The sequence below is a fragment of the Oreochromis niloticus genome, linkage group LG23 (genome assembly GCF_001858045.2).
Source record: "Oreochromis niloticus isolate F11D_XX linkage group LG23, O_niloticus_UMD_NMBU, whole genome shotgun sequence".
Taxonomy (NCBI): Eukaryota; Metazoa; Chordata; class Actinopteri; order Cichliformes; family Cichlidae; genus Oreochromis; species Oreochromis niloticus.
The window spans coordinates 13,932,345-13,952,792 of NC_031986.2; the positions used below are offsets into that span (position 1 = coordinate 13,932,345).

General features: G+C 39.1%; 3 protein-coding genes and 2 long non-coding RNA genes across 9 annotated transcripts; 3 read left to right on the forward strand and 2 right to left on the reverse strand.

Moving 5' to 3' along the window:
• Positions 1–1,768: 1,768 nt before the first annotated feature.
• On the forward strand, positions 1,769–15,853 carry LOC109199909 (OX-2 membrane glycoprotein). Of its 4 annotated transcripts, XM_025902777.1 has the most exons (8): positions 1,769–1,879; positions 2,317–2,417; positions 2,538–2,652; positions 2,747–3,046; positions 14,798–14,836; positions 14,923–15,022; positions 15,116–15,172; positions 15,440–15,853. In XM_025902777.1, the coding sequence occupies exons 1-8, from the start codon at positions 1,816–1,818 to the stop codon at positions 15,507–15,509; spliced, it is 846 nt and encodes a 281-aa protein (XP_025758562.1). In that variant the 5' UTR covers positions 1,769–1,815; the 3' UTR covers positions 15,510–15,853. The 4 variants fall into 4 exon arrangements, with proteins under 4 accessions (XP_025758562.1, XP_025758563.1, XP_025758561.1 ...); XM_025902778.1 differs by lacking the exons at positions 2,747–3,046; positions 15,116–15,172; positions 15,440–15,853 and adding exons at positions 14,310–14,345; positions 14,440–14,705 and having other exon boundaries at positions 2,317–2,616; XM_025902776.1 differs by lacking the exons at positions 14,798–14,836; positions 14,923–15,022; positions 15,116–15,172; positions 15,440–15,853 and adding exons at positions 3,127–3,164; positions 3,249–3,492 and having other exon boundaries at positions 2,317–2,652; positions 2,747–3,050.
• Positions 8,176–10,323, forward strand: LOC112843782 (uncharacterized). The gene is made up of 2 exons (XR_003216279.1): positions 8,176–8,300; positions 9,623–10,323. It is a non-coding gene; the product is annotated as an uncharacterized LOC112843782 (long non-coding RNA).
• On the reverse strand, positions 9,953–10,791 carry LOC112843787 (uncharacterized). The gene is made up of 2 exons (XR_003216288.1): positions 10,183–10,791; positions 9,953–10,049 (listed from the first exon to the last, which is right to left on the reverse strand). It is a non-coding gene; the product is annotated as an uncharacterized LOC112843787 (long non-coding RNA).
• Positions 11,349–13,791, reverse strand: LOC106097831 (zinc finger MYM-type protein 1). 2 transcript variants are annotated; one of them, XR_003216260.1, is made up of 2 exons: positions 11,825–13,791; positions 11,349–11,617 (listed from the first exon to the last, which is right to left on the reverse strand). XR_003216260.1 is itself a non-coding variant. In XM_019355235.2 (2 exons), the coding sequence occupies exons 1-2, from the start codon at positions 13,518–13,520 to the stop codon at positions 11,801–11,803; spliced, it is 1,296 nt and encodes a 431-aa protein (XP_019210780.1). In that variant the 5' UTR covers positions 13,521–13,791; the 3' UTR covers positions 11,349–11,800. The 2 variants fall into 2 exon arrangements, 1 of the variants encoding a protein (XP_019210780.1); XM_019355235.2 differs by having other exon boundaries at positions 11,349–11,939; positions 12,364–13,791.
• A 2,105-nt stretch (positions 15,854–17,958) lies between the features above and the next one.
• LOC109199908 (OX-2 membrane glycoprotein) lies at positions 17,959–19,700 on the forward strand. The gene is made up of 5 exons (XM_019355238.2): positions 17,959–18,069; positions 18,525–18,860; positions 18,955–19,254; positions 19,334–19,372; positions 19,457–19,700. The coding sequence occupies exons 1-5, from the start codon at positions 18,006–18,008 to the stop codon at positions 19,567–19,569; spliced, it is 852 nt and encodes a 283-aa protein (XP_019210783.1). The 5' UTR covers positions 17,959–18,005; the 3' UTR covers positions 19,570–19,700.
• Positions 19,701–20,448: the final 748 nt, after the last annotated feature.

Below are 20,448 nucleotides of genomic sequence, written 5' to 3' on the forward strand. Positions count from 1 at the left end.
GTAATATTTAACATGTAAGACCATGCCAGTGTTTCTTGTCAGGTATTGTTGCAGAGTGTTTTAGTCATTTTATATTTTATTTGGCAGCGACATCAACACACACAAACTGGTCCACCCAAGGATCGGGTCCCCCAACACAAACAGTAACATAGTGTACACTGATAAGTGCCAGGAGGATTACCAGGATTTATACATCGGGGAAACCAAACAACCTCTGGTGAAGCGGATGGCACAACACAGTTGAGCTATCAGGCCCAGACTCTGCAGTCTATTTACACCTACAGGACAGTGGACACTCTTTTAGTGATGAGAATGTACACATCCTGGACAGGAAGGAACGCTGGTTTAAGCGCGTAGTCAAGGAGGCCATTTATAAATGACCTCCTTGACTTCCCTTTAAAGACCATCTGAAGAAGAAGAAGTAAGAAGAAGTCACTTGAATGAGTGTCTAATCGTTTCTCCCAGTGAAAACGATACGTCCAGATGCACAGTTAATTAAAGTTCATTACAAAAAAAGAAAGAAAAAGAAAAAAAGGTTATATAGTCACACTGGGGCTATTGTGCCATCTAGTGAGCCTATCATGGAACTGGTTCACATGAGGCAAAGACTATACTACCAATTAACTGGGAGCTGGACGGACTTTGAATTCAGAACGAAAACTTTAATAAAAAAGATTTTAACCGAGCACTGAAGTGTCGAATAGAATATCCAAAGAAATAAATGTTTAATTTATTCATTCCATCAGTTAAACATACATTTCCCCTTCATTCCCAGACAGGATTTACAACAAATTCTACAAATATCCCAGCCGCACATGAGACCTATCAAACCAAAGGTCCAAGCCAATAGCACTACAATGCTCACTAAAAATAACCAATATACCTACAATATTGATCGATTTCCCCGCTCACAGCCGATCTAGAACTTGATTGATTCAACCGTTAAAACTTGTGGTCACACCAGAAAGTCGAAAAACACGCATTAAAAATGAGCACCTACAATACTGAATAATCAAAATCAAACAGCCAAAGTCTCTGAGTTAATCGTCTGTGGAACTTCCCACAGAAGAGCGCTGACCTCACGTCACTCACCCACTAACTTTTCAAAGCTCCTCTGCTGACACGACAGACGGCAGCAAACTGCCAGGTGACACTTGCTACAAGATAATTCACACAAAAAAACTTCTTCACGAATGATTTAGCAGTAAAAACACAGTAGTTCTGTGTACAAGGTAATTATTATTTTCTCTTTTTAAAGATGAAGACTTGCCTTCAGAGACAGATGAGGAGTTATTAGCCCCATATGAATATTTCTCCTTTTAAAAACTATTTTCAAGTTGCTGTTTAGCAGAGCAAAGTATTTTAAACGCAGCTTCTCCAAACGTCCCAGTTTGAATTTTGGATGTTTGCATTATAATATTTTGCTCACAGAAAGAAAATAATTTCATAAAAATAATAATGATATTAATCATTTGTTCTCATGTGCATGGCGGGTCCTGAATGATCAAGAATAAACTCGTTAAGCTGCTCGATTTGATCAACCTGAAACTAACCAACAGTTTAAATTCATATGAAGAACCTGCAGTTTAGCAGCAAGTATACACAAAAACATCTTAGAACACATGAATGATAAAAGCTTTTAAACTTTTCTTTATGAACAGACAGTTTTTTAACCACTTTAAATGCACTTGCACTAATATAAATAAATATCTCTTTGTTTCTCTCTCTCTCTATATGACTCAGTGTCGGGGTGTTTTACCGGAACATTCACATTTCCGTTCAGTTTGAAGTTTTAGCGCTAAGTGTGGAGCCACGATGTCGCATCTTGGAGTCTCATTTTATGTGATCTCCGTTTTTATTCTCGGAGTCTCTGACAAAGGTGAGAACAAAGTCTGTGTTAATACAACTCTATACAATCTCTCTCTCTCTCTCTCTCTCTCTCTCTCTCTCTCTCTCCCTAAAGGCAAATAACAGAGACTCTGTTATTTGCTTTTAAACATTTATATTCCTCGGTTCCTCACACGTCGTACAGTCTGCTCATTTCTTCACTCTTAATTTGCAATGCTCTTTTTGAAATGTCGGTCAATACTAAAATCCTCCTTGCAGTGTTAGAAAATCCCCTGCAGCACTTACTGTATACTATCGGGGCAGTTCTATTCAGGAAGAAAAATAAAAAATAAAAAGACTGTAAAACATGTTATGAACAGTGAGACACACAACAAAAAAGTTTTAGCAGTGAAACTCCAACTTTGTGTGTTACAGTTCACCTGAACAAAAACTGAATGTGCCTCACATCTCAAACTGTATCTCCTACAGCTCTAACAGCAACGATCCAAACACAGCAGACTGTGCTGGCAGCAGTGGGAGAAGATGCTGAATTCAGCTGTCAGCTCTTGGAGACTAAAGACGTCCTTCAGGTCACATGGCAGAAAGTCACTACTGGGAAGAAGAATGTTGCCACCTACAGCAAGTTCTATGGTCAGAGAGTGAATGATGGCTTTACAGATAAATTTAACTTTAAATACACTGGACTACAGAACTGCTCCATAGTCATCAGGAATGTGACGGTGCAGGATGAAGGATGCTATCACTGTTTGTTTAACACTTATCCTGAAGGCTCCTTCACGGGTAAACCCTGCCTGCAAGTCTATGGTAACAACTTTTACATTAATATGATTAAATGTGTTTGCAGCTGGTTTATTCTTGACAACATGGTCCTTATAACATATTTCCTGATCCTTCACAGAGCTGCATGAACCTGTTGTTGATGTCAGAGAGTCAAACTCTACTGAAGAGTGGGTTGTTTCCTGTTCAGCCACTGGTCGACCTGCTCCCACTGTAACACTCAGTGTCTCACAACAAGACCTCAACTTCTCACAGTACAACACTGTCAGTGTGTCCAACACCAACGCTACATTCACTGTCACCACTACAGCTGTGCTCTCAGGTTCACGTAAACACAGCACACAGGTGGGATGTGCAGCACGAGTGCTCTCTGCTCCTCACAGAGAGGTGATGGTGACGATTCCTGATGATGATGATGATGGTGAGAAATTGTTTCAACATCACTGATTCAAAAAATAATGATTACTCTGTGATTCTAATGTTTGTGTTTCTTTTTCCAGGTTTGGATAAGAAGTCAGGATCTAATCAGAGAAATTTAGGTGTGTTAACATTTGTGTTTTTAAAGCCAGTTTTTATGTTCAATTTTTATAATTATATCCTTCTGTCTCTTGTTTTTCTCAAAGGAATCAGGATTTCAGTCACCCTGTCATCTGTGGTGTTGGTGGTGCTCTGTGTGTCTGCACTCATCTTTGTGGGTTATATGAAAAAGAAATCTCATAGCAGGAAATCCTCTTAAACACTTTCTCCTTTTGATTCACCTCATAAATGTTTGTGCAGCTTTTCCTCTTCATAAATCTTTCAGTCTGTCACACACACAGTTCAAGATGAATGAGACACCTGAAACCTTAAGCCAGACACACTCAGGATTATTGGTTATCATCCTGTCATTTTGTGCTTGGAAATTTTTGTCATTCTTTTTCACTCTGTTATGTTGTCACATTTCAAATCTTCCAACTTGCTTCTAGAGCTCCCTTTTTTCTTCCCCTCTAATCTGATGTGTATTACACCTCTTTCCCTGTCTTCCTCTGACCACAGCAGGAGTGTTGTTGCAGCTTCTCATCCTCAATGTCAATTACATTTCTTTACAAACTCCCACACAAACCACACACAGACATAATATTGTGTGTTTCTTTGTGTAACATATTTTTCTTTGTCTTTCACGTGCTGTGTTTTGTTACAGATGCAGCAGTTGATGACCCGTTGCTCTCATCCTTATTATTTCTATTTATTTCGGTCCTTTCTCTTTTCTTCTCCCCTGCCTCTCAGCTATGGCACATTTACACGATAATAATAATAACAATAATAATGAAAAACATAAAAAGAAAAAACAATAAAAACAAAAGTCAATAAATGAATAACAAGAGGAGCCTTTAGAGTTTACAGATCTTCTCTTGGCAAAGTAAATGTGTTTGGCACAACAGAGCATTCAGTTCATGATTCTGCTTGCAAAGGCTGCCAGACAGGACAGTCGAACAAAGAAACAAAGATAGATAGCTAGATATATTAATGAATGAATATAATGGTACATTGCAATTTTACTCTTAGTGCTTTGTGCTATTTATTTGTTTATCTATTTATCGATTTACCTAAACACCAGAACCCAAAAGTCGCATTACATAAATATTGGCTTATTCTGCTTATTCCTTCTAACTTATGTCCTTACTGGAAACTGCTTTTATCCTTACACCATAACCTTCCGTGCCATTCAGCTTTGTCCCCTTTATGCTTTAAATACATTACAGCAAATTAGACATGAAGCCTCAACTAAGTGAAGTAAGTAGAGGCTAATTATGCTGCCTGTCTGTTATTTAGTGTGTTAGTAATTCTGGGCTCACAGCCTGTTTATTTCAGCATCAGTATCTCACAGCTGAAACAAAAGTTTTAGGATCTTCATGATCAACCTGCAAACTATTTAAAAATCTGTGAAACTATAACAGCTGAACACTGAGAAAGAAAACCTTCCACTTGAAATACAGAAATCTGGAAACGAGGCTTGTGTGTGTGTGTGTGTGTGTGTGTGTGTGTGTGTGTGTGTGTGTGTGTGTGTGTGTGTGTGTGTGTGTGTGTGTGTGTACGTGTGTGTGTACGTGTGTGTACATGTGACAGCTCAGGATTCATCCAGAGGCGGGCTGCTTTGTTAGAAAGCAACATGAAGTCTTTGTAACACCTGACATGTACAATGTGCAGAAGAGCACAAAACAATATTCACAGTCAGGTCTTTTTTACTTCCTGCATGACCTGTAACAGTGCAGACATTTATTAAAGTCAATATTCTGTACCAAAAGTTCCAGACATGACTCTAACTCACTTCTAATATGAGTCACACTAATTGCAGCATCGTGACAGATGTGCTGTAGACTGTAGTGCAGGTCTGACAGAAGGAAAAATTACATGAAATTGATTTGTAGTGTTGCAGAGGTTTGTATGTGTTTGACTCCAGTTTTTGTTCATCATGGACCGATTTCTAAATGTGTATACGAATCTGAAAGAAGTTGAGTCACTGTAAAAACTCACTTGATTGTCTGTGTGTGTCTTTTATTGTGGCTCTCCTCCTTGACCCGAGGCTTCATCTTCAGTTCTGCTCTGTTTCATAAAAACTGCAGAATTACTGAGGAGCAGAAAATACAGACTCAAAGCTTTGAACGCAGTGCCAAAACTTTCTTTCCTTTAACTCTTTCTCGGTCCCAAAAAAGTTGATTCTGTTGATCTGGATGTAACGTTTTCAGTGGGAGAAATGTTTTGTTACTCAGTGAATTCTTCAGTCTCAGCTGACTGCAGGTTTCCCCAACCAGCACCACTCATGCTGTGAGGTCAGTTTCTTGGTCATTAATAAATGCAAATTGTCACTATCAGAGAGAAGTGACTGTGAAAATTCCTGATGATGATGTTTAGAAACTCTTTTAAAGTAATTGATGATTACACTGTGATTCTAACATTTGTTTCTTTTTCCAGGTTTGGATGAGAAATCAGGATCTAATCACAGAAATTTAGGTCTTTTAACATCTGTGTTATTAAAGCCAGTTTTTATGTTCAGTGTTTTGTCATTTAATAGCTGTTCAGATTATTATATCCTTCTTTCCACTGTTTGTCTCGTAGGAATCAGGAGTTCAGTCATTTATTTAGTCGGTCTTTGTTACTGCACTCAGCTTTTTTGGGGGAAAATGCACTTTTAATTTCAATACTTTGTATATTGTATGTTTGTATATTTCTTTATTATTAGGAAAAACTGTTGTTCATAAAAGGTGACATTTTGTCTTGTTTGCCAAATATTTTGACATCAAGTGATTTTAAGTGAGAATTGTGAAAATCAACAAACAAGCTGCTCGTGTTGCTGAAATGAAATCTAATGCAACAGTTTATTCACTGCACTGCTGTTTGACCTCTTTGCAAAGGTAACTCAAGCTCACAAAGACAACCTAGTTGTGTGAACCTTGATTTATTTAAAGATTTCCACAGGAAATGTTTTGAAAACACATTAATAGATCCCCACTTTTGGATGTCACCACATATAAGGTAATTTATTGGGGATCTTTTCACATTATATGTTTATTATTGGACACAAAAACAAAAAAGAAGTTGAGAGCATCAAGCTAAGGCTTCGTTCATTAGGAATTGCGTTCACTATAGGGATGGTATTGGTTTCCTCCAGACATGATGCTTGGCATTCAGGCCAAAGAGTTCTATGTTTCTTTCATCAGACCAGAAAAGTTTTATTTCTCATGTTCTGAGAGTCCTTGCCTTTTGGTAAAGTCCAGGTGTGTTGCCATGTGCTTCTTGGGACCTTCAATACTGCACACATTTTTCTGCACACTTTCCTACAATCCCGTCTCAGAGATATACAAACAATTCCTTGGACTTCATGGCTTGGTTTGTTCTCTGTCACCTATGTGAGCTGATAGAGACCGCTGTGTGCCTTTAGAAATCCTGTCCAATTCAACTGAATTTATCACACATATAGAAACATCTGCCAGATGATCACTGGCAACAGGATACACCTGAGCTCAACTTCCAGTGTCATGGCAACATCTGTGAATAGTTATGTGTGTGTTATAGTTTTGGTTTTCTTTTTAATAAATTTGCAAGAATTACAAGCAAACATTTTCACTTTGTCACTCTGGCATATTGTGTGTAGAGTTTCAAGGTGAAAATGAACTGAATGAGGCAGTAACATGACAAAATGTAAAACAAATCACCGTGGTTACGTTCAGAACAGACTGCTGCAGAGAGACGTACCTCCTTATTTATGGTGACCGGGCTTAGGAGACAGAGGTATCTGTAGATGGTTACTCTGCTTATTAACATTTCATAAATGCTCCAGTGTGATACAGTAAAGTGAGTAAACTGACCATTCTTCCATCAACCATATTTTTCTAGTCTGCCTCGACACTCTGAATATGTGTTAAAGTACCAATGTAGCTAGAAGGAACTACTAGAAGGTGATGTCTTGCTGTAGTTCCAGGCTGTTATTATTATTGTTATTATTGTTATTATTATTATTGCCTTTCATGCTGTTGCAGCTGTTGTATATGATAACCCGCTGACTCCTATACAGTGAGATTTTTTTGTTTCCTCTCTGCCAGCTGATATAAGAGTTGCTGTTGAACCATAGGCTGAGCAGTCACAACTGTTCAGTTAACATTTATTTTATACAAAGTGCCAATACTAGCGACCTATGGCAACTACTGAAAAACATAAACACGTCCCTACAACAAGCATATGGTGAATGTACTGTGATCCGTGACTGTACCTGCCCTGCATCGCGCACCCATCACTACCAGCCAACTAATGTGACGAAGACTGAGTACGCCACCTGGTGGTATAAATGTACACCGAGCATGAGAAGCTCGGGCTTAATGAGCTTTAGATTACAAATGAATCTCAGCACAGATCAGATGTAGGAGAAGAGTAGCAAAAGTCGCGTGTAAAAATCAGACAGTTGAACAGCTGAACAACTTGTAACTGCAGATATTTAGGGGGAAAAAAATCTAAAAAAAAAAAAAAACCCACAAAAAAACCCCCAATTAAAATATTTGAATGGTAATTGGGGTTTCACGTGTGTACATACAGTCTGTAGGATTGTGCTGCTCTTGACCCATCAGCCAGAGTGAAGTTCTAACAGACAAAGATCTGAAGAGAAACCGAAAGTTATGAACACTGAAACGTGTTCAGTGCAGCCGCTCTCTGTGCTTTTAATGCTGTCTTGTTATTATTTTACATTTCTGTGCTTCTGCCGCTCCTGGTAAACTCCGCTTTCACTCTATTCCCGTCCACTTGTCAATCAATCAGCACTCGACCAACGCACAGATCATCCCTGTCCAGAGACATGCTGAAGGACTGCACAGGAGCATTAATGGGGTGGGTGGAAAGCCCACTCTGTCAGAACGAAACACTTTAAGCGTAATTTATTGTCCCCAAGTGCGTTCACATCTCCGTTTGGACAGCGAACTGAGAGATGGTGGTGGAGCTGCTCCGACTTTCAGAGCTGGAAGTGACGTGACCGTGAAATGTTGAGTAACGTGACTCCGCGCGAGCTGTACGCATTTGATTGGATCAAACTCAAGGAAATGCAGAAGCAGGAACCTGGAGTTTAAATGAATGGCGTGTCAATGAAATGTCCTTCTTTGGAGTTTTATATTATTTTCTTGCTGTTTTCATTTTTGGAGCCTTTGACAAAGGTGAGAAAAAAAAACTGCATATTAATGACAGTATGTGAGTTAGACCTTTTTATAGAATTGACTTTTATTTTTATAGAGTAGAGGTCACTAAGGTGAGCTGAGAATTTAGTTTATGTTGTGACAAGTACAACCACCGACAGTGTTAAAGTATATTTTCTGTAGTTTCTCTGAGTATTTAGGAGGGGTTAGTGACGGTCACGGGGCTGTCGGAGCTTGTTCTTTAGGAAAATCACAGCAACACATCAGCATTCCCAGTATTTGTGTGTGTGTGTGTGTGGGGGGGGAATTAATCTCACTCTGAATCAATTTTCAATATGTGAATGTCATAGTATAAAAAAGTAATAAGGTAATGCAGCTTATTGTTGGTGTCGACCGGCAAAGAAGAAGAAAAAGTAGAAGAACAAGAAGCGCAGAAGGGACAACGTGGAAGTTGTGATATTATGTCAGCTTACAATCTAAAGAAGTGTAGCCGACTTGATGGCTAATGATGCCCTGAGTGACATTTGTCTGAAAATGTTTGCACAGGTTCATGCCATAATCCACACAATTTATTATTTATCAAACATGGTAATGTAAGAATTGTTAATGCTGAATTCAAGTGTAACATATGAATTTTTATAATAGTCATTGTGAATTGATAATGTTGTTTTAACAAATGTCTTTTTTAAAGAACTCAAACAAAGAAAGTGCATATGTCCCCCAGTGAGAAATTTATTGGTTTAGCTTTAAAATTTGGAGATTTTCCTAAACTGCAAACTGAAAAAAAAAGTTTGACCTTGATCTTTGATGTTTGACCTCTAAGCATTACATACTATTGTATGTACTTTAACTGCCCTTTCATATGATATGTTACCCAATATAGTAGTCAAATTTGACCTTGGGCGCTAACAATGAAGCTCAAAACAGCCTGTTTTTTCTAAACAGGCTGTTATTTTAATTTTTTTACATTCCTTGGCATAATTATAAGTCTGTCTATGGAGACATCGGGATGAATTTTACATCTAATATATTATGTAACCTGAAAATCTTGCCTTGTGTCTAAAAAGGGTGGATAGTGATCTGCACATGTGTGTGCACCTCTATGGTTGTGTTCGGGGTGTTGCAGTAGAACTAAAAAACCTGAACCAGCTGGAAGCAACTCTGATTCCTGTTGCAATAACACTGTTACCAGATTTGTTTAGGCAGAGTCAGTGTGAGGCTGAAGGTAAAAGTGTGTGTTGCAGTAACTGGGATAGCCAGTAACACTGGACCTCATGTGTCAGCAAGTTGGACTTGAACATTATATTTAAAGTGCCTCACAGCTTGATCTATATCTCCTACAGCTCTAACAGCAGTGATCCAAACACAGCAGACTGTGCTGGCAGCAGTGGGAGAAGATGCTGAATTCAGCTGTCAGCTCTTGGAGACTAAAGACGTCCTTCAGGTCACATGGCAGAAAGTCACTACTGGGAAGAAGAATGTTGCCACCTACAGCAACTACTATGGTCCGTGTAAGGAAGAGGACTCCCTTACATTTATTTGTATTATATTATCTGTATAGCACTTTAGAGCACACCTTTCACTTTATTAAAAGCACCTTATCAAGCACTTTATTTAGCATTGCACTTTAAGCATGGATTTGCACAGTAAAACATTTGCACACAAGAAGTTTAAATATTTATTGATTATTTATTGGGAATTTTAAAATCAGTTGGTAGCCTTGATTCAGATCCTGCACAGCTGCTCCTCATCAAGGAATGTGGTGGTTGTCTGTGAGGAGAGAAGAATGGTGATTGAGATGATGATTAAGGTTTACCAGTAAGGAAAACTAATGCAAATGTGTGTGTGAAATCTAGGAAGAAAAGTGGCGCAAATAAGTGTTTGTAAGATAATGATTACTCACCTTTCTTGCCTGTGTCCTCTTCAGGGTGTTTGGGCAAATGTTTCCCCGGGGGTCCAGACACCATTTAAAGGTTCCGGGAGAGACCATTGGTTAAGAGAGTGTGGTGAATCTTTTTGTGCTTGGGTTTCTGGGTTTTTATAATATTGGGTTTGGTGTAGAATTAAAGTGTGAAATATTTATTAAAATGAAAATGTGAAATGTATTTATGTATTTATTTATTCTAATTGATATATTGTATACTGTGGTGGAAGGTTGGGATTTAAGAATTTACCTAAGAGTGGAATAATGGTTTGGTCTGTGACAGCTGAACATATTTAAGGCTGCTGGTTGTCATTAGAGGAGGATATATTGTGCTGTGAAGAAGCTCGAAGTGAATTGTTGTAAGGAGAGCTGTATGGCAAATAAATGCTTTGTTCCACTGCACTTGCCTTAGTCCATCTCACTGTGTTTCCAGCCGCTAAGGGCCGCCCTATTACAGTCCGAAAGTGAATGATGGCTTTACAGATAAATTTAAGTTTAAACATACTGGACTACAGAACTGCTCCATAGTCATCAGGAATGTGATGGAGCAGGATGAAGGCTGCTATCACTGTCTGTTTAACACTTATCCTGAAGCAGTGGCGGCTCCTGAAAAAAATCTCAGGGGGGGCAATTTTTATGATATCGACTAAAATGACCCATTTAATGAGTACATCAAACAACACAATTTTAATTTAAATTTAAAATGAACAACCATATTCTGGCCATTTGTATAGATTTGTAAAAATGAACATGAACAGATTTTTTTTTTTTTTTGAATGAATGAAAAATAACTATTGAAAACAACAACTGTAAACTGATTGGGGGGGTGGGCTAAAGAGAGAAAGAGAGAGGGATGGAGAAAGAGAGTAAATATGGTTAAGGGTTCTTATTTGTACAAGAACTTTGCTCGTCTGTCTTTCTGAGTGGCAAATTTCTCAATGACCCTGGTGTTGAAATCAGGAAGTTCTTGTGTGAGTTTTTTCTCTATGGACAGCATAGCCAGAGCGTTGAGCCGATCCTGAGCCATATTGTTTCTCAGGAAAGTTTTTATCCTCTTTAAAGTAGAGAAACACCTCTCCGATTCTGATGTTGTCATTGGTGTGGTGATGAGGATGTTAAGAAGACTTACAGTTTCGGTGAATGTGTCTTGAAGGTTGTTTTCCATCAGAACCTGATAGAGCGCCAGCGCACCACTACAACTCTGAAACTCCTCGTTGTCGTAGATCAGGGACAGTTCTGTTTTAAGTCTGGCTTTGTCCAATGAGGGATAGGCTTCCACTGTGGTTTGTAGTGCTGCATCTGGAAAATTTTTGCTGTGTTGTTGGAACAAGTCTCCTTGCAACAGAGTGGCGCTGACAAGGTGCTTGGTGAAAGAAAACCTCTCCTTGGCATGGCTCATAATGGTGTCGCACACCTATCCAATAATATATAATTGGTAAGAGTTAGATTCAGTGGTAAGACTTTGGCACATGTCTCATGTTAATCATTATTCTGAAAAAAAAAATCTGTCCATAACAAAACAAAACAGTCATGACCACTATATCAAATGACATCTGACAGCATCGTCATTAGATTTTATCTGATGATCCGATTTAAATCAGACCAAGCAGCTAGTGCTTACCTCCAGTGCCAAATGGTGTTGCCTGTCTTCCCCCAATGTTCTCCGTCTCTTTGTGGGTGGGTCTTGAACAGGTCCCCTGTACTCCTCATCCACAACCAGATTAGGAAGTGCCTCCCTGATCCAATACATAAGTTTCATTAATGGCTTCTGAAAACTGAATAGGGATATATTAACCAAACACAAACCAAACAAAGGTTGTGTTCTAATTACCGGGAATTACCGGATTTAATTAATAACCGGACCTGGTTTAATGGCTGGGGGAAAACCAGTGCAAGTAAATAAAGGCCCTGGCCATAATTTCAGGAAATAGCCTATGGTATAGGCTACATCAAATCATTACTGGGAATATACTTCATCAAATATACTTAATCAAATATTTTTCATAAAATTACTTCAAAGGCTGATATAAATCAAAATTATCTGAATTCCATTAAACATTTAAGTCACAGAACACAGAATATATGCAGAGAATTTGATAGAATCTATGCATAGATAATTAACATTTATTCTAGGTTACATATTTATGCTTTTATGCCTACCTGATAGCCTGCATGCGGCTGATGAATGTCTGGGTGATCCCTGCGATGGTGACAGAATCGATGTTTCTCTTCTGTAGGTGGTTATACAGCATGTCTACATGTGGCATTATCTTGTGAAACAAGGCCAGGAAAAAACAGAAAGCTTCGTCTTCCAGCATTCTCACGAAACCACCGGCATCTCTCTTTGTAGGGGCATCAAATCCTTCACTGTTACGGATGGTCTGAAAACACCTCACCAGATCGTCTTTATGTTCATACACTGTATTCACAGCACGACTGTTGAAGTTCCAACGGGTTGCCGATGCACTTGGAAGTCGGTGCGCCACCACCTCGTCAAGCACTGCAGTCCTCTTGCTCGATTTAGTAAAAAAAGAAGCGAATCCTGCTATGTCGGAAAAAAAGTGACTGATTTGAGGGATGTGGGAGGTTGCTTGTTGCATTACCAGGTTTAACTGATGGGCATAACAATGTACGTAGTGAGCGTTAGCATAAATGTCCTGTATCTTACGCTGCACTCCTCCAGTGGTACCCCTCATTACAGCGGCCCCATCGTAGGCCTGGGCGATCAACTTTCTCTCTTGTCCCTGGGGGAGGATGAAGCGCAGCCTCTCCGATAAGGCACTGGCTATTGCATCTGCACAAGCATTGGGTAGCTTGATGAATTCAAAAAAACGCTCTTGAATACGGTTTCGTTGGTCAATGTATCTTAGCACCATGACTAACTGACAGTGTGTAGAAATGTCAGTGGTTTCATCAGCTTGAATGGCTAAAAACTTCGCTGCCTTTACTTCTTCCACGATCCTTTCTCTCAGAACTGCCAACATGCAATCCAGGATCTCGTTCTGGACTGTTTTCGAGGTGCCTTTAAATACAGTAGCATTTTCAAGGTGTTGCCTCAAGTCGTGATCAATTGATGCCATCAAGTCGACTAAACCTCTAAAAATCCCTGGATTGTCTGAGGAATCACTTTCATCATGTCCCCGCATTGCTAGCTCAAAAGCACCACAAAACTTAATACAATCGATGATTTTAGATAAAATATGACGGTTTTTATCTACCTCTTCGTTGTGCCTTCTTAAAGCAATCCGATGTCCATCATCTAGCTGCGCCGCTATGCTAGTTTTCCCTAGCACAGCTAGCTTTACACTGTTGTCCATATGAACTCGTGAGCTTTCATGTTTCTTGATTCGTTCGGAGAGGTGCTTTAAGTCGGTTTGTCCAGATTGTGTCCACGTCAAATCACACTTGTCACTTTTGAACAGTATGCACGGGAAACAAAAAAGTGCATTAGCTGTTCCACAGCCTGTCAGCCACGACTTGCGCTGGAACCAACTCCGACAAAAAGTCCTGTTGTATGCTTTTGACTTCTCCTTCGTTGCCTGGGTTAGTTGAATTTCGGGCTTGTCAGGTCCCAACTCTTTAACTTGCAGTTTTCTGCCATTGTCCTTCTGGCAAAAGGGTAGGTTAGAAGCGATCTAACCGAATTTGGGGGAGGCTGTGCCTCAACCGTTAACAATACCGCTGCCATCGTCTCTCTCTGACCTTATAGCTCACTTAGGCTACTGACTGAGGTAAAATTCTAGAACAGCAAATCTTTGCGCGTTTTCTGCAGGGGCGCAATTTTAAGCGCCCCAAACCATTTAATTCAGCGACGCTGATAGGTCAAATATTTATTATTTTCCCCTGGCAACCATTTAATGATAGGCTATTTCGCTGCATATCAAGGGCGCTTTGACGAGCGCCCCAGAAGAAGAAAAACACCGTTTGTTGGTTGAACTTTAATGAGTCAGCTGGTGAAAATGTTAAAATACGCCTGGCTGTATATGGGCACACACATAGTAAAACTATCATTGATGAATTTTTTAAAAATATATATTTTTACTCCTCCACATTTGGGGGGGCGGAGCCCGAGCGCCCCCTATGGGCCAGCCGCCACTGTCCTGAAGGCTCCTTCACTGGTAGAACCTGCCTCCAAGTCTATGGTAAGAACTTTTACCTTAATGTGATTAAATGCACCAGAAGCCGGTTTATTCTTGACAACATGGTCCTTATAAGATATTTCCTGATCCTTCACAGAGCTGCATGAACCTGTTGTTGATGTCAGAGAGTCAAACTCTACTGAAGAGTGGGTTGTTTCCTGTTCAGCCACTGGTCGACCTGCTCCCACTGTAACACTCAGTGTCTCACAACAAGACCTCAGCTTCTCACAGTACAACACTGTCAGTGTGTCCAACACCAACGCTACATTCACTGTCACCACTACAGCTGTGCTCTCAGGTTCACGTAACAACAGCACACAGGTGGGATGTGCAGCACGAGTGCTCTCTGCTCCTCACAGAGAGGTGATGGTGATGATTCCTGATGATGATGATGATGGTGAGAAACTCTTTCGAAGTCATTTGTTTATGAATGAACCATTACTCTAATTTTCCAGGGTTTAATGAGAAATCAGGATCTAATCAAAGAAATTTAGGTGAGTTAATGTTTGTACTTTTTACAGATTCAGTTACTTTCTAGGTGTTCAGATTATTTTCTCTTCCTTCCCTGTTTGTCTCAAAGTTCTGAGGATTTCAGTCATGGTGGTCTCTGTGTTGTTGGTTGCCTGTGGTTTTTTAGCTCCACTCATCTTTCTCCTGCTCAGAAAGAAAACTCAGAGCAGGTAGTCGTCTTAAACAGTGTCTGTGTTGCACTTTTTCTTTTCCATTCAGCTGATAAAAGTTTGTACAGCTTTAACTGTTCTTAAATTTTTCAGTCTGTCACACAGGGAGACAGTTAAAATACCTGAAATCACAATCAGAGACAATCAGGAGTAAGTCCATCTCTATCATCCTGTCATCTCACATTTGGAAAATTACTTCATTCTTTTTCAATCTCTGATATGCTGAGACATTTGACCTCTAAGTTACCTCTAGAACTTCTTTTTTTTTTTTCTCTAATTTATTCGTAATCTGATGTTTACTGCACATCAATCTCTGATACATATTCTGTTTTGCTGTCTAAGCTGTTAATCTGTCCAGAATACTTTGGTTTGCAGTATTAACAGAGTCATGTTTCACTGTTTTTGTTGTATTTTAAGGCATGAAACGCCTTCAGTCAACCAAAGTGAAAACAGGCTTAAAAAGTGGAGACCACCTGAAACCAACTAAACCATGATCCAACCCTTTCACCTTCACCAGCACAAACACATGCTTTTTGACAGCCTTGACTTTTTTTGGGACTGCAGGTTTTGCAGATACACGGTCTTTTCTGGATAAACATAAGCTTTGTGTGGATTTGCAGTGTAGTGGTTTGTGCACCTGACTGAACAGCAGAAGATCTCTTATTAGCAGCTCACACATTTGTTTACTCAGCAGGAATTTGTGTTTTTCAAAAGCTGAACTGAATGTGATTGAAGCCAGAGTTTACAGTTTACTTGTGTTGCGTTTTCTCGACTTTCCTGTTTTACAGTGTGATGTTAAGATTTGAGACAGAAAAAAACAGATTAATAATATTGTATTGTGGATTTTTTTTATGTACATTCGTTGTTTTATTTGTTATTACTTTTTTGAACATTAAAATTATTTTTTCAATAATTTTGGATGACTGGTCAAATGGCTTTTGTTGCTGAAAACTCTTCAAAAAAACCAAATAACCATAATTAAAGTCCCATATTTTACACACTTTGCCGTCAACAGATTTTGAGTGAAATTACACAAAAAGGCCACATGAGGTCTTTGTTTATTCATGGTGAATGTATAGAGGCTTTTCAAAATGTGTACAAAAGACACATAAAATAAAAATACGCATATCGATGTTTACATTTATAAAGTTTTCAGTTCTCAGTCCAGTAATATTTAACATGTAAGACCATGCCAGTGTTTCTTGTCAGGTATTGTTGCAGAGTGTTTTAGTCATTTTATATTTTATTTGGCAGCGACATCAACACACACAAACTGGTCCACCCAAGGATCGGGTCCCCCAACACAAACAGTAACATAGTGTACACTGATAAGTGCCAAGAGGATTGCCAGGATTTATACATCGGGGAAACCAAACAACCTCTGGTGAAGCGGATGGCACAACACAGTTGAGCTATCAGGCCCAGACTCTGCAGTCTATTTACACCTACAGGACAGTGGACACTCTTTTAGTGATGAGAATGTACACATCCTGGACAGGAAGGAACGCTGGTTTAAGCGCGTAGTCAAGGAGGCCATTTATAAATGACCTCCTTGACTTCCCTTTAAAGACCATCTGAAGAAGAAGAAGTAAGAAGAAGTCACTTGAATGAGTGTCTAATCGTTTCTCCCAGTGAAAACGATACGTCCAGATGCACAGTTAATTAAAGTTCATTACAAAAAAAGAAAGAAAAAGAAAAAAAGGTTATATAGTCACACTGGGGCTATTGTGCCATCTAGTGAGCCTATCATGGAACTGGTTCACATGAGGCAAAGACTATACTACCAATTAACTGGGAGCTGGACGGACTTTGAATTCAGAACGAAAACTTTAATAAAAAAGATTTTAACCGAGCACTGAAGTGTCGAATAGAATATCCAAAGAAATAAATGTTTAATTTATTCATTCCATCAGTTAAACATACATTTCCCCTTCATTCCCAGACAGGATTTACAACAAATTCTACAAATATCCCAGCCGCACATGAGACCTATCAAACCAAAGGTCCAAGCCAATAGCACTACAATGCTCACTAAAAATAACCAATATACCTACAATATTGATCGATTTCCCCGCTCACAGCCGATCTAGAACTTGATTGATTCAACCGTTAAAACTTGTGGTCACACCAGAAAGTCGAAAAACACGCATTAAAAATGAGCACCTACAATACTGAATAATCAAAATCAAACAGCCAAAGTCTCTGAGTTAATCGTCTGTGGAACTTCCCACAGAAGAGCGCTGACCTCACGTCACTCACCCACTAACTTTTCAAAGCTCCTCTGCTGACACGACAGACGGCAGCAAACTGCCAGGTGACACTTGCTACAAGATAATTCACACAAAAAAACTTCTTCACGAATGATTTAGCAGTAAAAACACAGTAGTTCTGTGTACAAGGTAATTATTATTTTCTCTTTTTAAAGATGAAGACTTGCCTTCAGAGACAGATGAGGAGTTATTAGCCCCATATGAATATTTCTCCTTTTAAAAACTATTTTCAAGTTGCTGTTTAGCAGAGCAAAGTATTTTAAACGCAGCTTCTCCAAACGTCCCAGTTTGAATTTTGGATGTTTGCATTATAATATTTTGCTCACAGAAAGAAAATAATTTCATAAAAATAATAATGATATTAATCATTTTGTTCTCATGTGCATGGCGGGTCCTGAATGATCAAGAATAAACTCGTTAAGCTGCTCGATTTGATCAACCTGAAACTAACCAACAGTTTAAATTCATATGAAGAACCTGCAGTTTAGCAGCAAGTATACACAAAAACATCTTAGAACACATGAATGATAAAAGCTTTTAAACTTTTCTTTATGAACAGACAGTTTTTTAACCACTTTAAATGCACTTGCACTAATATAAATAAATATCTCTTTGTTTCTCTCTCTCTCTATATGACTCAGTGTCGGGGTGTTTTACCGGAACATTCACATTTCCGTTCAGTTTGAAGTTTTAGCGCTAAGTGTGGAGCCACGATGTCGCATCTTGGAGTCTCATTTTATGTGATCTCCGTTTTTATTCTCGGAGTCTCTGACAAAGGTGAGAACAAAGTCTGTGTTAATACAACTCTATACAATCTCTCTCTCTCTCTCTCTCTCTCTCTCTCTCTCTCTCTCTCTCTCTCTCTCTCTCTCCCTAAAGGCAAATAACAGAGACTCTGTTATTTGCTTTTAAACATTTATATTCCTCGGTTCCTCACACGTCGTACAGTCTGCTCATTTCTTCACTCTTAATTTGCAATGCTCTTTTTGAAATGTCGGTCAATACTAAAATCCTCCTTGCAGTGTTAGAAAATCCCCTGCAGCACTTACTGTATACTATCGGGGCAGTTCTATTCAGGAAGAAAAATAAAAAATAAAAAGACTGTAAAACATGTTATGAACAGTGAGAAACACAACAAAAAAGTTTTAGCAGTGAAACTCCAACTTTGTGTGTTACAGTTCACCTGAACAAAAACTGAATGTGCCTCACATCTCAAACTGTATCTCCTACAGCTCTAACAGCAACGATCCAAACACAGCAGACTGTGCTGGCAGCAGTGGGAGAAGATGCTGAATTCAGCTGTCAGCTCTTGGAGACTAAAGACGTCCTTCAGGTCACATGGCAGAAAGTCACTACTGGGAAGAAGAATGTTGCCACCTACAGCAAGTTCTATGGTCAGAGAGTGAATGATGGCTTTACAGATAAATTTAACTTTAAATACACTGGACTACAGAACTGCTCCATAGTCATCAGGAATGTGACGGTGCAGGATGAAGGATGCTATCACTGTTTGTTTAACACTTATCCTGAAGGCTCCTTCACGGGTAAACCCTGCCTGCAAGTCTATGGTAACAACTTTTACATTAATATGATTAAATGTGTTTGCAGCTGGTTTATTCTTGACAACATGGTCCTTATAACATATTTCCTGATCCTTCACAGAGCTGCATGAACCTGTTGTTGATGTCAGAGAGTCAAACTCTACTGAAGAGTGGGTTGTTTCCTGTTCAGCCACTGGTCGACCTGCTCCCACTGTAACACTCAGTGTCTCACAACAAGACCTCAACTTCTCACAGTACAACACTGTCAGTGTGTCCAACACCAACGCTACATTCACTGTCACCACTACAGCTGTGCTCTCAGGTTCACGTAAACACAGCACACAGGTGGGATGTGCAGCACGAGTGCTCTCTGCTCCTCACAGAGAGGTGATGGTGACGATTCCTGATGATGATGATGATGGTGAGAAATTGTTTCAACATCACTGATTCAAAAAATAATGATTACTCTGTGATTCTAATGTTTGTGTTTCTTTTTCCAGGTTTGGATAAGAAGTCAGGATCTAATCAGAGAAATTTAGGTGTGTTAACATTTGTGTTTTTAAAGCCAGTTTTTATGTTCAATTTTTATAATTATATCCTTCTGTCTCTTGTTTTTCTCAAAGGAATCAGGATTTCAGTCACCCTGTCATCTCTGGTGTTGGTGGTGCTCTGTGTGTCTGCACACATCTTTGTGGGTTATATGAAAAAGAAATCTCATAGCAGGAAATCCTCTTAAACACTTTCTCCTTTTGATTCACCTCATAAATGTTTGTGCAGCTTTTCCTCTTCATAAATCTTTCAGTCTGTCACACACACAGTTCAAGATGAATGAGACACCTGAAACCTTAAGCCAGACACACTCAGGATTATTGGTTATCATCCTGTCATTTTGTGCTTGGAAATTTTTGTCATTCTTTTTCACTCTGTTATGTTGTCACATTTCAAATCTTCCAACTTGCTTCTAGAGCTCCCTTTTTTCTTCCCCTCTAATCTGATGTGTATTACACCTCTTTCCCTGTCTTCCTCTGACCACAGCAGGAGTGTTGTTGCAGCTTCTCACCCTCAATGTCAATTACATTTCTTTACAAACTCCCACACAAACCACACACAGACATAATATTGTGTGTTTCTTTGTGTAACATATTTTTCTTTGTCTTTCACGTGCTGTGTTTTGTTACAGATGCAGCAGTTGATGACCCGTTGCTCTCATCCTTATTATTTCTATTTATTTCGGTCCTTTCTCTTTTCTTCTCCCCTGCCTCTCAGCTATGGCACATTTACACGATAATAATAATAACAATAATAATGAAAAACATAAAAAGAAAAAAACAATAAAAACAAAAGTCAATAAATGAATAACAAGAGGAGCCTTTAGAGTTTACAGATCTTCTCTTGGCAAAGTAAATGTGTTTGGCACAACAGAGCATTCAGTTCATGATTCTGCTTGCAAAGGCTGCCAGACAGGACAGTCGAACAAAGAAACAAAGATAGATAGCTAGATATATTAATGAATGAATATAATGGTACATTGCAATTTTACTCTTAGTGCTTTGTGCTATTTATTTGTTTATCTATTTATCGATTTACCTAAACACCAGAACCCAAAAGTCGCATT

Coding starts and splice junctions, on each gene's coding strand:
- LOC106097831 (XM_019355235.2), bottom strand. CDS start 13,520: ATGGACAACAGTGTAAAGCTAGCTGTGCTAGGGAAAACTAGCATAGCG. Junction 11,940..12,363: donor AGCCGCATGCAGGCTATCAG/GTAGGCATAAAA, acceptor GTATTGGATCAG/GGAGGCACTTCCTAATCTGG.
- LOC109199908 (XM_019355238.2), top strand. CDS start 18,006: ATGTCGCATCTTGGAGTCTCATTTTATGTGATCTCCGTTTTTATTCTC. Junction 18,861..18,954: donor ACCCTGCCTGCAAGTCTATG/GTAACAACTTTT, acceptor GATCCTTCACAG/AGCTGCATGAACCTGTTGTT. Junction 19,255..19,333: donor TCCTGATGATGATGATGATG/GTGAGAAATTGT, acceptor TTCTTTTTCCAG/GTTTGGATAAGAAGTCAGGA.
- LOC109199909 (XM_025902776.1), top strand. CDS start 1,816: ATGTCGCATCTTGGAGTCTCATTTTATGTGATCTCCGTTTTTATTCTC. Junction 1,880..2,316: donor TCTCGGAGTCTCTGACAAAG/GTGAGAACAAAG, acceptor TATCTCCTACAG/CTCTAACAGCAACGATCCAA. Junction 2,653..2,746: donor ACCCTGCCTGCAAGTCTATG/GTAACAACTTTT, acceptor GATCCTTCACAG/AGCTGCATGAACCTGTTGTT.